This window comes from Antedon bifida, chromosome 7, assembly GCF_963402885.1.
Source record: "Antedon bifida chromosome 7, ecAntBifi1.1, whole genome shotgun sequence".
In the NCBI taxonomy this organism is placed as follows: domain Eukaryota; kingdom Metazoa; phylum Echinodermata; class Crinoidea; order Comatulida; family Antedonidae; genus Antedon; species Antedon bifida.
This window is the reverse complement of record NC_136232.1, coordinates 5,448,091-5,461,138: the sequence shown is the minus strand read 5'-3', so window position 1 is coordinate 5,461,138 and position 13,048 is coordinate 5,448,091. Positions and strand designations below refer to the sequence as shown.

The 13,048-nt window shown below is 32.3% G+C and overlaps 3 protein-coding genes across 3 annotated transcripts; 1 reads left to right on the top strand and 2 right to left on the bottom strand.

Annotated features, from left to right (window-relative positions):
• Nucleotides 1-572: 572 nt before the first annotated feature.
• LOC144848420 (calcineurin subunit B type 1-like) lies at nt 573-3,222 on the bottom strand. The gene is made up of 5 exons (XM_078705148.1): nt 3,098-3,222; nt 2,739-2,799; nt 2,345-2,584; nt 1,621-1,805; nt 573-1,237 (listed from the first exon to the last, which is right to left on the bottom strand). Exons 1-5 carry the CDS (start codon nt 3,098-3,100, stop codon nt 1,181-1,183), a joined length of 546 nt encoding a protein of 181 aa, XP_078561274.1. The 5' UTR covers nt 3,101-3,222; the 3' UTR covers nt 573-1,180.
• Nucleotides 3,223-3,567: 345 nt separating this feature from the next.
• On the bottom strand, nt 3,568-10,581 carry LOC144847350 (small ribosomal subunit protein uS9m-like). The gene is made up of 10 exons (XM_078703646.1): nt 10,495-10,581; nt 9,728-9,854; nt 8,921-9,024; nt 8,442-8,615; nt 8,020-8,105; nt 7,686-7,761; nt 7,033-7,158; nt 5,739-5,890; nt 4,920-5,092; nt 3,568-4,378 (listed from the first exon to the last, which is right to left on the bottom strand). The coding sequence occupies exons 1-10, from the start codon at nt 10,564-10,566 to the stop codon at nt 4,287-4,289; spliced, it is 1,182 nt and encodes a 393-aa protein (XP_078559772.1). The 5' UTR covers nt 10,567-10,581; the 3' UTR covers nt 3,568-4,286.
• Nucleotides 10,582-11,329: 748 nt separating this feature from the next.
• Nucleotides 11,330-12,704, top strand: LOC144848197 (uncharacterized). The gene is made up of 2 exons (XM_078704909.1): nt 11,330-11,396; nt 12,338-12,704. Exon 2 carries the CDS (start codon nt 12,363-12,365, stop codon nt 12,702-12,704), a length of 342 nt encoding a protein of 113 aa, XP_078561035.1. The 5' UTR covers nt 11,330-11,396; nt 12,338-12,362.
• Nucleotides 12,705-13,048: the final 344 nt, after the last annotated feature.

Below are 13,048 nucleotides of genomic sequence, written 5' to 3'. Positions count from 1 at the left end.
TTTTTTCCCCCAATTTTAATAAAATTTTGTTTTATGATTGATGCCGCTTTTTAATTCTCTTCTTTTTAAATAAATTTTATATATTTAACATAGAATTGCATATTGGTTATGTTAAGTGTGATTTTTTGTATTACAATATTAAGGCATATGGCATGCCTATGATTTTAATATTATTTATGAAATCTCAATGAAAATCAAAAAAATACAAAACATTAGTGATAATATTGATCCCCTAAAAATATTTTTGTTGAATATCCCATTTTAATAATGAATTATTTACCTGAAAACTGTAATTTAAAGCAAAAAATAGTCAAATTGACTGGAAGTCAATGGGTTTTTGGTGAATTTAACTGTTACAAGATACAAGAAAACTGTTTGTCTTTTTATAATTGAAAACATTAATTTTTTCTTTTTTTCCCTACTGAAGCAGATTAATAAAATGGCCTATTCAAAGTCTTTTTTTTTAGTAATCTTCATTGTTCATGTTTTTGGGGGACAATACATCTTTAAAACATTTATACTTCTTGAATTTCTAATACAAGATCTATTGATTACTACAAATACAACGGTACTATTATTTTAATTATTTTATTGCACAATATTCATTTATACTCGAGAACAAAATATGATCATTTACATTGAATACAATTGCAATAAAAATACTAATCTAAGAAGGATACTATAACATATATTCATTTTAAAATTAACATTTATATAGCGCCCATTCTATGAAAAGCTTATAATCAGCGGCGCTTCACATAACATTGGTTTTAAAAAAACTGATTTTTAAACAGATCATTCAAATTTATTATATTCAGTATTTTAAGAATATATATACAGTTTAAAAACAGTAGATCAACACAAATCAATTTAAAGTTGTTTTTTGTGTGTGGCACCCACCCTGACTTCTGTAGCCATATCAATGCAAATAGAGTATTGCAATGTACAATTTGTGCCGGGCTCCTTCTTTGAATATAAGTCAAGATAATACAATGGCATCAAATTGCCGTAACCAGCATGAGGTGCTCGAATCATATGAAATTGTCAGTTTTCACCACCCATCCCAATTCCCCAGCACAACTCGTCGTATCTTATATTAATAATTATATTTAAAGCATCTTTTTGCCTTGTCAGTTTTTAACTTCTCGCTATGGCCTTGCATCAAGTTCATGTTTCATCATCAGACTAGCTGGAGATTTATGGTCACTTTTTCACGAAGTTCCATTGGTGAGATAGCCTAAAAATTATAAAACCATTATATAATTTTTTTAAAAATAATAATAAGTTAACCAGGGTTTTTGTCACACAGAGTTAAATAATATATTGTTATAAAATATTTGTTAAAATCAAATACTGTAACTTATGTCTTCAGCTCTGTCTACACTATCAAACTAGTTTGACAAAAAAAGTGTGATGTGCCCAATTATGGTAGGGATATGCCAAAATATGGTAGTGATATGACATCATCATGTCCATATATAGGCACATCACATTTTGCTGTCACATAAAGTTTTATAGTGCGGACAGAGCTTTAAACATATCATCATACCATACATTTTGTTGGTTTCTTTAAAGTTCAGTTTAGCCCCCTTTCCCCAAATATCTTAGTTTTATGCTTACTTTGCAAAACTCTTCGTAACTTATTCTTCCTAGCGTTTTTAAATTTGGCATTGCTAACACAGATTTTACGAGCTCGGTCAGTTGGTCATCCGTGAATCCTGCGGTGAACATGTTCTTATACATACGGAAAAGTTCATTGAATCCTATATCACCATCTCTATTTATGTCAAACGCATCAAACATTACTGAACAAAAATAAAGAAAAAGAAATAATGATTATATACAAAATTAAAATTGATGATTATGAATACCAATTAGTAGAACCCCTATTAAGGTAACACCTTCAGGACCCAACAAAGTTCCCCTTAAAAGGCGGGTTAGCTTAGTATTCAAACATATCATTGCTTCTTATCTGTTATCATGGTTTAAAATGTCACCTTAATCGGGATGTTCCCTGAATATCGTACTCCGAAAATCATTGCAAGGGCTGTGTTTCCACAGCCATATCAAAATCATTGGTTAATTTTGTAATTAATCATCCTTCAGGTCAAAGGTAAAAAATTATCGCATTTATTCGATAATTATCTGATTTGAATGAGATAATTATCGGTTAATTTTCTCAATCGGTTTAAACCCCGTTTCCACAGGAATTTTATCTGTTAATTATTGATGAATTTGTATTGGTTAATTTTTGGCTGCGGAAACACACCCAAAGGAGGGGTACTTCTACTGTATTCATACTGTAAACCTGTGTACATATTAATTTTAATAACAATTTATTTACATTTTTGTTTTTCCTCAACAGTTGCTTTATCACTAAGTGTTGAGAAAAGCATGAGAAACTCCTCAGGCATCAGGGTGGACTTTTGGCTGCTTGTATAAATGTTAAAGAACAGGATTGCATAAGGAGTGCACGCTACCTCCGGAATGGACAAGAAGCCGTCCCTGGTCATCTCTGTAGAAGTTGTTGAGTCGATTTGAGCACTATATCTCTTGACCATTTGTTTGATTTCTTTTTGGTTAACTATAAAAATGTAGATGTTTATTCATGAGAATTTTCAATATAATAATTAATATGGCATTGATTGTGGCATTCATTAAATTATGCATTTATTTTAATAAAAAGAATAAATATATTTATTAATAATTATCATAATATATATTCTTTAATTACTTACAATGAGTTTTACCTTCCAGTTCTGCTATTTTCTCTTCTGTCAGCAATGATTCTGAATTACCCTTTAAAAATATTATAGAAAAATTACATTGAATTTAATATTAATATGCTTATGCACTACAGGACTACTACACTTCACTAGGCCTAGTAATTTCACTAGCTTGGCTGCTTCACCCCATGCACAGTGCGGAAACAACGTCAACAGAGAGAGTCCTCTCTAGTCTTGGGATCAGCAATTAATCACTGTCTGTACTACTGATCTGCCTAGCTAGGCCTAGCCTAAACCTGAATGTCAATCAATGATGAGGGGCAATAAATAAACGAAGAATCCAAAATAATATTATCAGTAAAGTAAATTACCATTTTTATCCTCGGTCATACAGCATATATAAACGATTGTGCTTTCTAATAAAACACAAAGAATGTAATTGTAACTTTTCTACTACCACTTCTCGTGCATTGTTTATTTACAGTCGACACGGTTGATCGACCACGTGCAAATAGTCAGTCGTAGAGAAAAGACCATCGGACGCCATCAACCGTGAGTCTAAATTCACTGTTCTATCGACACGGTCACGACTTCAACCTAATTTTATCACTGTTTCCTCCTGGTTAACTTCCGAAAACAGTTTGGATTTATAGGCTTTAGTGCAGATAACTTAAGAACAAACACAAATCTATAAATGGAAAGTTACCATTGTTAAAACAGCACAAACTAATAGGAAAGTTTTTAATTTTCATCATTTCTATAATTATTTCAATCAATATTTAAAACCAAGAAAGGATGCACAAATGAAAAAAACAAACGCTTAGATTTATTTGTTATATTTTATTTTCAGTTAAAAATAATGTTCATGTCAATGTACTGATGTAATAGTAGGCCTATGCCTGGTGAGTGTACATACAGCCTAGTAAAGATGATTGCAATGGGCGCACCTAAATTTACCATTCTTTTTTCCAAGATCGACATCTAGACAACATGGGCAAGCATAAGTTTATCAAATGAAAAAAAGTTTATATGCTTGTATTTGTATACATATACCACACTGTTTTGTTATATAATTCCCTATACTTGTAGCAATTTTTAAAGGACAACTTGACCGAGCACCATATTTTAACAACGTATTAGGTATGTACATATGATTTCAGAACCATTGCGAGATTAAGGATATCACCGCACGCACTCGCCGTACAGCCGTCGCCGTACATTGCTGTGACGTCACAGGTGCATCACAAAATGAGTTTTCTGGCAAAGTCTGGCAAATCGCGAACATTTCTAGTAAACACACTTTGTAAATAAATCGTAAAAAATATAAATGTTGATTTTTTGTTATTGTTTATTTTGCTTATCTGGACTCATTAAGTAGATTTTGCAATGCACCTGTGACGTCACAGCAATTTACGGCTGTACGACGAGCGCGTGCGCCGATATCCTTAATCTCGCATTTGTTCTGAAATCATATGTACATCCCTAATACGTTGTAAAAATATGGTCCTCGGTCAAGTTGTCCTTTAAAATATTGTTTAGAGACGGTCATTTAGGTTCACACTATCGTTTCTTCCAAGTAAACTTCTTTCTTGCTTTCTTCTGTCCTGGCTTCTTTCGTTCTCTTATTCTGGGATCTTGAGTTAATAATCCAGCTGAAATAAAATACACAGAAAATGTATAAACAATTGTTTTACTGTAATAAATTGAATAATAATTTGCTATGTTGTGAGCGAGTGTATTTGATGTACTGAACCTGATCTAGGAATTTATAGTACAGTACATATTTCAGGAAGCTTAAAGATGTATTGTCCCCCAAAAACATGAAGATTAATTAAATCAGACTTTGAATAGGTGATTTTGTAGTTTTAATAAAGTGAATCACTTCCGTAGAAAAAAAAAACGGAAAAAATAATGTTTTCACTTGTAAAATGACAAAATAAATGGTTAAATTCAACCAAAAATACATTGGCTGGCAGCCAATTTGACCATTTTTTGCTTTAAATTCCATTTTTTTCAGGTAAATAATTTTTTTTTCCGATCCAATTTTTGGTAGAAGTCAATAACTATTATGTGACATTAAAATGGCATATTCAACAACAAAAATGTAAAAAAAATATTTTTCAAGGGGACAATACATCTTTAAAGTTACACATTATTAGTAAAAAACATCAAATATACATAGTATTTGTATACCTTGTCTCATTTGTTCAATTTGACTTATATCAACAAAACTCTGCAAAGCTCTTGAGATGGCTAGTCTTACTGCTCCAGCCTGGCATTGTTTACCCCCTTCCTCTGATACGTAGCACTCAGCGTTGAATCTGTCAATCATTCCAACGAACTGAAAGGGGAACATTATGGACATTCTGAAAAATAAATAAATAAAATGAAAGCACTCAGAAACTGAGTGAAGTACTTGGCAAAATATTGATACTGATGGCGCATGTTGATATTTCTGACCATGTTAAAAGAATACAAATTTGTCTTTGTTTATTTGTGAAGTTATTTATTTGAATTTCAAATGGCATGTTCTGTAAAGTATATACCTATATACACAGAAAATTCAGAATGAAAATTGTAGGTGTTATCGTGTTAACAAACAAACAAATCAAGTACAGTACTAGTATAATAAGTAATTAACACAATTTACCTGAATGAAAGACTTGAATGTTTGTTTTGTAATATTTATTGCTATCCATAAAATACACAATACAATACATTATAATTTGAAATTAACAAAATCATACAAAAACTAAATAATTATACAGTTATGGTATAGCAGAGGATAACTCTTTAAGCTGGGAAGCTTGTTTCAGAAGGGTCCTCCATTCAAAAGGGGAATCATTATACAAAATGAATAGTAAATCACAAATTCTTTGACAAATACATTATGCAAGATTTAACACATTTATTGTTTGACCTCAAGACTACTTCTGTACTGTATGGTTACAGTAGCTCACTAAGATTTTGGTAATATTTAAAAACAAAATTAATTAAAATTCTGTTAATTACCTTGATTGCACCATTGTAAAAAATTCAAGCATGGGCTGATTGTTGACTGTAACAATGCCTGAGCCTTGGTCCCTAATGACTACTCTAGCAGAGGCTGACTTACGCCGACCAATAGCCTCGCTAAAAGCGACACCATTCTCATCATGTTGAATCTGTAAAACAGAAAGTTGAGATAGACAAATTTCAGTGTACTAATACCTAGTAATAAGTTTTTGTGTTATTACTAGTCAGGTGTACAATGCCGTGTTCTCCCAGAGCAGGTTTTGCTAAAAAGATTTGTCGGACTAAATGGCTTTAACTGGTATTAGAAATGGTGTAAAAAGAAAATTATACATAAAATAAACACTTATCTAGTAGTGGTATGTTAGGCCTGCCATTAAAAAGATATACCAAGAGCAATCAAAGGTCAATTGGATAGACAAAAGTACAATATTATTTGACTTTTTTGTATTTAGTAGATTTAATTAGTCACATATAATGTATAACAATAATTTGGGTTTTCCCTAAATTTGCCGGACTTGATATTTGGAGAACACTGCAATGACCCTTGAAAACTGCCATGGGATAACCAAACTACTTTCCTGCATGTCTAGTGGGCAAGTGATTGTTTATTATTATTGCACTTTTAAAGTTAATAATTGTGAGGGAGAATGCTCATAAGCGGGCTAGTTGTGACCATTCGCCTTTTTGTTTAAACTTTGTTTTACAAGGGTAGCTCTAACAGCTGTACTACAGCAGTACAGCTGACTTGAAGAGGCCCTTTTAAAAACAATACAAAAATATACAGAAGACATTCAAACATTGCTATTTTTTACTCTGTTTTTATCTAATTTCCACGGATGTGGGATGAGATTCTGGTATATATCACAGACATGTTTATTTATAATGATTGCAATTTTTATTCTGTTTTATAAAAATTCTATGTTACCGGATTGTTAAATGTTTAACCTTGTTTCTGTTATTTTGCCACCAGCACTATCAGGAGAGTCTTTTATAGCGATATTTTTGCTTTTTGACAATCCGCCAGGATATTGCTTCTGTGATTTTCTATGCTTGTTTTTGTTTTATGTAATTTATGCTTTTTGTATTATTGTTTTTATTTTTCTGGATAATAAATGAATATGAATAAACATAAAGATACAAGAGGATTCATAAAAGTTAAAATTCATACTGTACAATAAATTAGAAAAATGTTAAAATTCATTAAAAAATAAAACTCATAAAAAATTCATATAAAAGGACATTGGTACTAAATAAAAAAACTAATTCTTTTACTGAAAATGTTTATAAATACCTCATGTACAATTTCTTTATTGATGACAGCAAGCAATTCTTTTCTATAATCCAGTATAAAGGACTCCACTTGTTTAGCGTATGGTTGTTTTAATAATCTCTCCATCATTATGATAAATCTTTCATACTAGATGTATAAGAAAAAAATATAAATATTTATACAATGGTTAGAAAGTTGGTTCATTAAAGTACGGGAAAGATATTATAAAACTGATTTTCCACTATGCAAATTTGTTTACGCTACCATTTCCACTACAAGAGCGAATAGCTGCGATTTTCAAGTTTATCGCGGGTCTGCCTAGCTTTTCGATTCGCATGAGTGCTCATCCTGAGCTCTGATTGGTTGAGCAATTTTTCGCTTTGCAAAAAGTAGAAACAATTTGAACTACCAATTTAGCTGAAGCGAAAAACTCAAGGAACTAGAATTCGTCGCAGAGTGGGATTTGGAAGATGGAAACATGAATATGTAGTATGTATATATACAAGTTGACCCTTTCGATTCGCGCAAACAAATTCGCATAGTGGGGAAGGAAATCATAAGAGGGGAAAGAAATCATCATTGTCATGGAAACAAAAGGCCACTACCTATACACAACTTGTGCAACAGGGTCTCGGAAAAAAAAACAAGAATTAAAACATAAAAAATAAATTAACCTCTTCATCACTGATTTCTTCTACAATCTTCAATTCCAATGATTTCTTGTCAATCCATTCACTACGAATTAAATTTCTGGCAAAGAAAAAGAGAACAAGTTTAGTTATAAACTTGAAAGAGAGCCTTAAAAGAAAACCGCAAAAAATATTATATTTACTTGATACAATATGTATTATTTGTTATACAACAAAAGCCATATTACTGTATTGTGTAATAAATTATAGCAGGGAAGTGTTCCCAGGTTATACTCTTACAAACATTAGCAATACTATAACATTTTCTGTTAATTAAAAAGAAGTCAAAGATCCTAAGTGCATTCTATAACATACTCACACTGGTTCACTGTTTGGTTCTAGAATTCCTTGCGCAATTTTCTGATCTTCAAATTTCATCAGCTTTTCAAGGTGATTAGCACATTCCTGAGAAAAAAACAATTCAATTAAATACTATAAAAATAAATGTATATATGGTATGTACATACCACTTATTTTGAAACCATTCTATGAGTTGGAATGACAGTACACACACAGCCATAGATTTTAAGGAGTAGCACGTTGTTCAGGTGAAAGTGAATTTCCTGCTGTTGAGACTCGTGAGTCGGCATGCCAAATGAATAAAATAAACATATCAAGGTAATTGTTAGATTTCCTTGGACTAGTAAAATCTTATCTATAACAAATATTAGTTAATTAAATTATGTAATAACTAATTAATATTTTAGAAAGGTTCTTTCACTGATCTGACTATTTACTTACATGCATAAGATTATAATAGTTTGCTCTACCAGTGTAAAAGAAGCATTCATGAGGCCTTCCATCTGGACCAAGCTGGGCTGCCTTCTGTGGGGGATAGTAGTCTAGAGGATGCTTCAACATCGGCCTAGCATTTTTTTCATACATACCAGTGGGTAATAAGTACTCAATTGCAGCCTGTCAAGAAAATTATATAAAGCTTAGGTTATTAAAAATAATTTTACAGTATAACCTCTATAAATACCCAAAAAAGTGTGCCCTTATATGGGTGTTCCGTGAACAGGGGTTGTCGTTAGTGTTAAAACATACGGAATGGTGTCTTCTTAATAGGGGTGTCTATCCCCTGAATACGGTTTTCCCCTGAGTAGGGTTGTCTTAAAGGAATACTACTACTACTGTAATTAGGCTTAATTTGTATGAAAAGAAAGTAAAGAGGAAAAACAGAAGAGGGACAACAGTATTTCTTCCATTTAATTTCTTACATCAACATCTTTCTGGGTAAACATTTCTGGATCTTCTCCCATCATATTCGCCAGGTGGCGCTTTCCCTTTTCGTACGCTATAGCTTCCTTCTGTATGAGAGTATCTGTAAAATGAGAAAAGAGGTTAAAAGGTCAAATCTGAAAACAATTCACTAGTTTGTATCAATATTTATTTGTGTTGTTATTTGCTCATTAGCGATGCACCACTCTTTTTATAATTTACTAACAGTACCATTGACTTTATTTAGTACAGGGGTAAGTACAACAGCTAAATAACTTGGCCTAAGCCAAATAAACATGATAAATATTTATCCTTCTTGCTTGGTGCACACCATGAAGTTTGACTGAGCTTTACTTTTAATGTATATATATATATATACTTGCACTGATAAAGGGCTAGAATTGCCCGAAAGCTCTGCTAATTTTTCTGGCTGTTTTACTTTATCGGTTTGATTTAGCTTTTCACTTTTTTTTGTATCTCTATTGAGATCCAGTGATACCCACAGCATTGTCATTTTTTCAGTAATTTGGCTTTATATATTTTTATATGTATTTTTTATTGTTTATTATGTGCAATTTGGACCCCATTGGAAATGGGCTGGTTTTTTTCAGCCTAATGGGTGTTCCTGATGCTTGTTATTTTGTCTTTTGTCTGTATGTAATTTTAATGTTGAGCATCAAATAAATTCAATTAATAAATCAAGACATTCCATACTCGGTGCAACAATGGCAGCCTACTAATTTACTGTTACATAATTGTCTTTGCAGTATTGTATGTACTATGACAATGCAATAAACACATGTTACCAAATGCAGTCCTCCTGTCTCTAGCAGCAGCCATCATTGCTGATAACACGCTAGGTTTTCCTTCCATCTCATTGTCTTTGCCATCATCTACAGCTATTTGTGAGGAACTTGTACCTCTTTTGAAACTCTGGTAAAAGAAATTCTAATGATATTGTAAAAAATTATGTTTATACAACTTATCAAAATGTAACTACTTGCAATATCTGCCTGAGCTAGGCCTATGTGGGATCAAATCAAAAAATGTTAATTAAATAAAAAATAGGTCTCCTGATTAATATCTGAACCGGTAAACATAGCTTGGTCAAAAAACCAAAAATAAACAGTACAGACAGTATAGCACCTGGACATTTTTTAGGTTTACTTTTAGTATTACCTTTCTTTAATATTTTTAAATTAAAAATAATATATTGACGGATTATTGTAGGCATACCAAGAAGTACTCTAGCTATAGGCCTAGGGCTAGACTATATAGTCTATAATTAGAACAGTTACGTAGCTATTCCTAGCTAGCTTGCCTTATTACATGACCTATCATCAATGCATAGCCTAGGCCCAACTAAGGCTTGGTAGCTATCGGCAGCCACACAGAGTCTCTCAGTCAGCGCGGGTGTGAAAGCATACATCGTTATTTGGAATGTGGATACCCAGCAGAGCCGGCCTAGCCATACTTTTTGACATTTGTACGTGTTAAATCCTATTACTAAACAATGCAAAAATTAATTATCGTGTATACTATACTACAATACTACAGTAACGCTAATAATAACCTCATATAACTGCAATCGTAAACAATAACATTTTCTCATGTGTAACAGCTTCCTTCCCATGGAAGCCGCCATGTTTAACAACTGAGAGATCACGCCCTCTATTTCTGATACTCTTTATAGAATAGAAAATAATATAATAAGAATTAAAATGAAATTCATTTGCAATTAATTTTACCTCAATGCAAAACCACTTTTAAATTAAAACACACTCATTTTTAATTTTTAATAACAGATTTTAGTTACTGATGATAGCAATTCTTTATCTACTTTTTCAATAGTTTGCAAACTTTTAAATATATAGTGTCGTGTCTCCAGAACTTTCAACCAATCAATGACGTCTCTTGTGCCGAGATTCTAGTTCATTCACATGTTATCATTCTATAGTTTTCTTCTTATTCTAATAGCTGTGAACATTGTAATGTTTTAAATAGGCTTACTGTAGAAATTCAGTATAGTGGTGAAATGTCTCTACAATTATGGATGGAAAAACTTATGTGTAAATTCCCGCGGATTTTACCCGTATCTCGTTATCTCTCCAAGTCAAATATTGAGTCCTCTAAGATATTTACACGTCTGTTGATTACAAAAATATTGGTTTTTCCAGAATGATGTAATGAAAAAGGCGATCCAATCAGAGTTTAGAGCGCTATTGATTAACTTTTTATCTTCACAGAAGATTCAATTTTAAAGTGTTTTTTTAAAATGGTATCAGTGTTGGTTTTTCCAGAATAATTCGATTTTAGAAAACCGAATTATCCAATCAGATTTCAGCACTACTAGAATTTAACTTATAACTCGCACAGAAAATATACATTTGGTTGATCTGACTAATAACTTGAGTTGTGAACCATCGAAGGCGACAATTCTAGAATCACAATCTTATACAAACATAATTTTTAAAGGTGAGTTTACTGCTTCAGTCATGTTTTACTAAAATTTTAGCTTGTAGTAGTACAGCGGCATTCAATCACATTGACATTTATTTATTTATTTCATACTCATCCAACAGCGAGCACAAACTCGCGCATTACCAGATAATCTGTTATAGCTAGTTTATCGTGCTTAGATACTAAGTCTCAGTTGATGCTTGGGAGTGGAGTTGAAAGTAACAACCCTGGCACTAGGTCAGAATTGAACCCTGACCTTGGGATTGGAAGGCAAGCACGTTAACCACCAATCTACAGCTCCACTGTTTTTATTATAAGGCTTTTGGTATAAATTTATAGACAGTCTATGTCACTAGAAGACTGCCTCTTGGATGCGACTGGCATCAGTGGGAGGAACGAAACTGTACTGTACTGACTTTTGATTCATGAAAATTTGAATTATTTTAATGTTTTTATAACAATGATTAAACAGAGGAATAATTTGAAAAAAACCCCGTTATTAAAAGAACTTTATTTAATGATACCAAACAACTTATTAATAAATAAATACTCACTCATGTAGAGTTCACTTTTGTTACTTTTACTTTTCTATTTTTACTTTTATTGTTTTATTTGCTAATTAGATATCGGTATTATAGGGTAATTGCGTTTAAGAGGATCGGCTCATTGCATACCCGTTTTGTATCAAATACGTTTTCCGTTCATTATGATTTAGATTAAACTTATAGAAATATTCTTGTAAAAGAAATACTGTTATATTCTGTTGATACAAATACATAGTACGTATATAGTACCGCGAATAATAATTACAAAAAACGTCTGATACCGAACCCAACATTAAGCTTTATAAGAGTGTTTTGTGGCAAAAAGGTAAAAAAAAACACTTTAAAAAAAAATGAAAATAACAAAATAGTAAAATTTGTATTTAAATTTAGTTGTTATGGATTACATTTCAGAATACTATACGACACTAACTGCAAGATGTCCAACACTTCACAGAATCATGGCGGGTCTTTTGCTGGCCAAGTTAAAAGCCACATAACATCTCAAAACCCGAACGCCCAAGTTCGTTCTGAAGTTACGGTACCAGGAGGAGGAGGCCGAGCAGATTTTGTTGTTGATAGTGGGTCAGGAAGGTCACAGGTTTGGGAATCGAAGTCATCCCAGAAAATTACCACAGCTCATGTGAACCAAGCAGCAAGGAATGCTGGGACGGGTGGTGACGCATACCTTGCAGTCGGAAAAGATGCTAGCGTATCGAAGACCGTCAGTGCTCATGCTAAGGACAGCGGAGTGAACATTCGCCGTATGGAATATAACTAATGTATTATAGCATATCCAACGTATGAAGATATTATACTGCAATCCATAAGAAATTCAATAGCAACGCCTATATTAATGATGTCATCATATAGGGACATATGTTTTCAGATAATTCAAAGTTAAATATAATTAATTATTTCTAATTATTTTATTTTAATTATAGGCCTATATCTAATATCTGTTTTTGTGTAGGCTCAAGATGTATTTATTTAGTCTTGAAGAGTCCGATGTCCAAAATTCATTCTTGTTTATCGGTCTTCTTAGTATATTTGTGCAAATGTAAACCATTCTAGAGACTAACAGTTATCGCTTATTGGCTATGTATTTCAGCTGGTATCAGTCGA

What these genes read in the sequence shown, in the direction of transcription:
- LOC144848420 (XM_078705148.1), bottom strand. An exon ending in ACTGGAAGGTAAAACTCATT is followed by an intron (nt 2,585 to 2,738) that starts GTAAGTAATTAA and finishes ACATTTTTATAG; the next exon opens with TTAACCAAAAAGAAATCAAA. An exon ending in TGTTGAGGAAAAACAAAAAT is followed by an intron (nt 1,806 to 2,344) that starts GTAAATAAATTG and finishes ATTTTTGTTCAG; the next exon opens with TAATGTTTGATGCGTTTGAC.
- LOC144847350 (XM_078703646.1), bottom strand. Translation starts at nt 10,566, where the DNA reads ATGGCGGCTTCCATGGGAAGGAAGCTGTTACACATGAGAAAATGTTAT. An exon ending in TTACCCAGAAAGATGTTGAT is followed by an intron (nt 8,616 to 8,920) that starts GTAAGAAATTAA and finishes TTTTCTTGACAG; the next exon opens with GCTGCAATTGAGTACTTATT. An exon ending in GAACCAAACAGTGAACCAGT is followed by an intron (nt 7,762 to 8,019) that starts GTGAGTATGTTA and finishes TTTCTTTGCCAG; the next exon opens with AAATTTAATTCGTAGTGAAT.
- LOC144848197 (XM_078704909.1), top strand. Translation starts at nt 12,363, where the DNA reads ATGTCCAACACTTCACAGAATCATGGCGGGTCTTTTGCTGGCCAAGTT.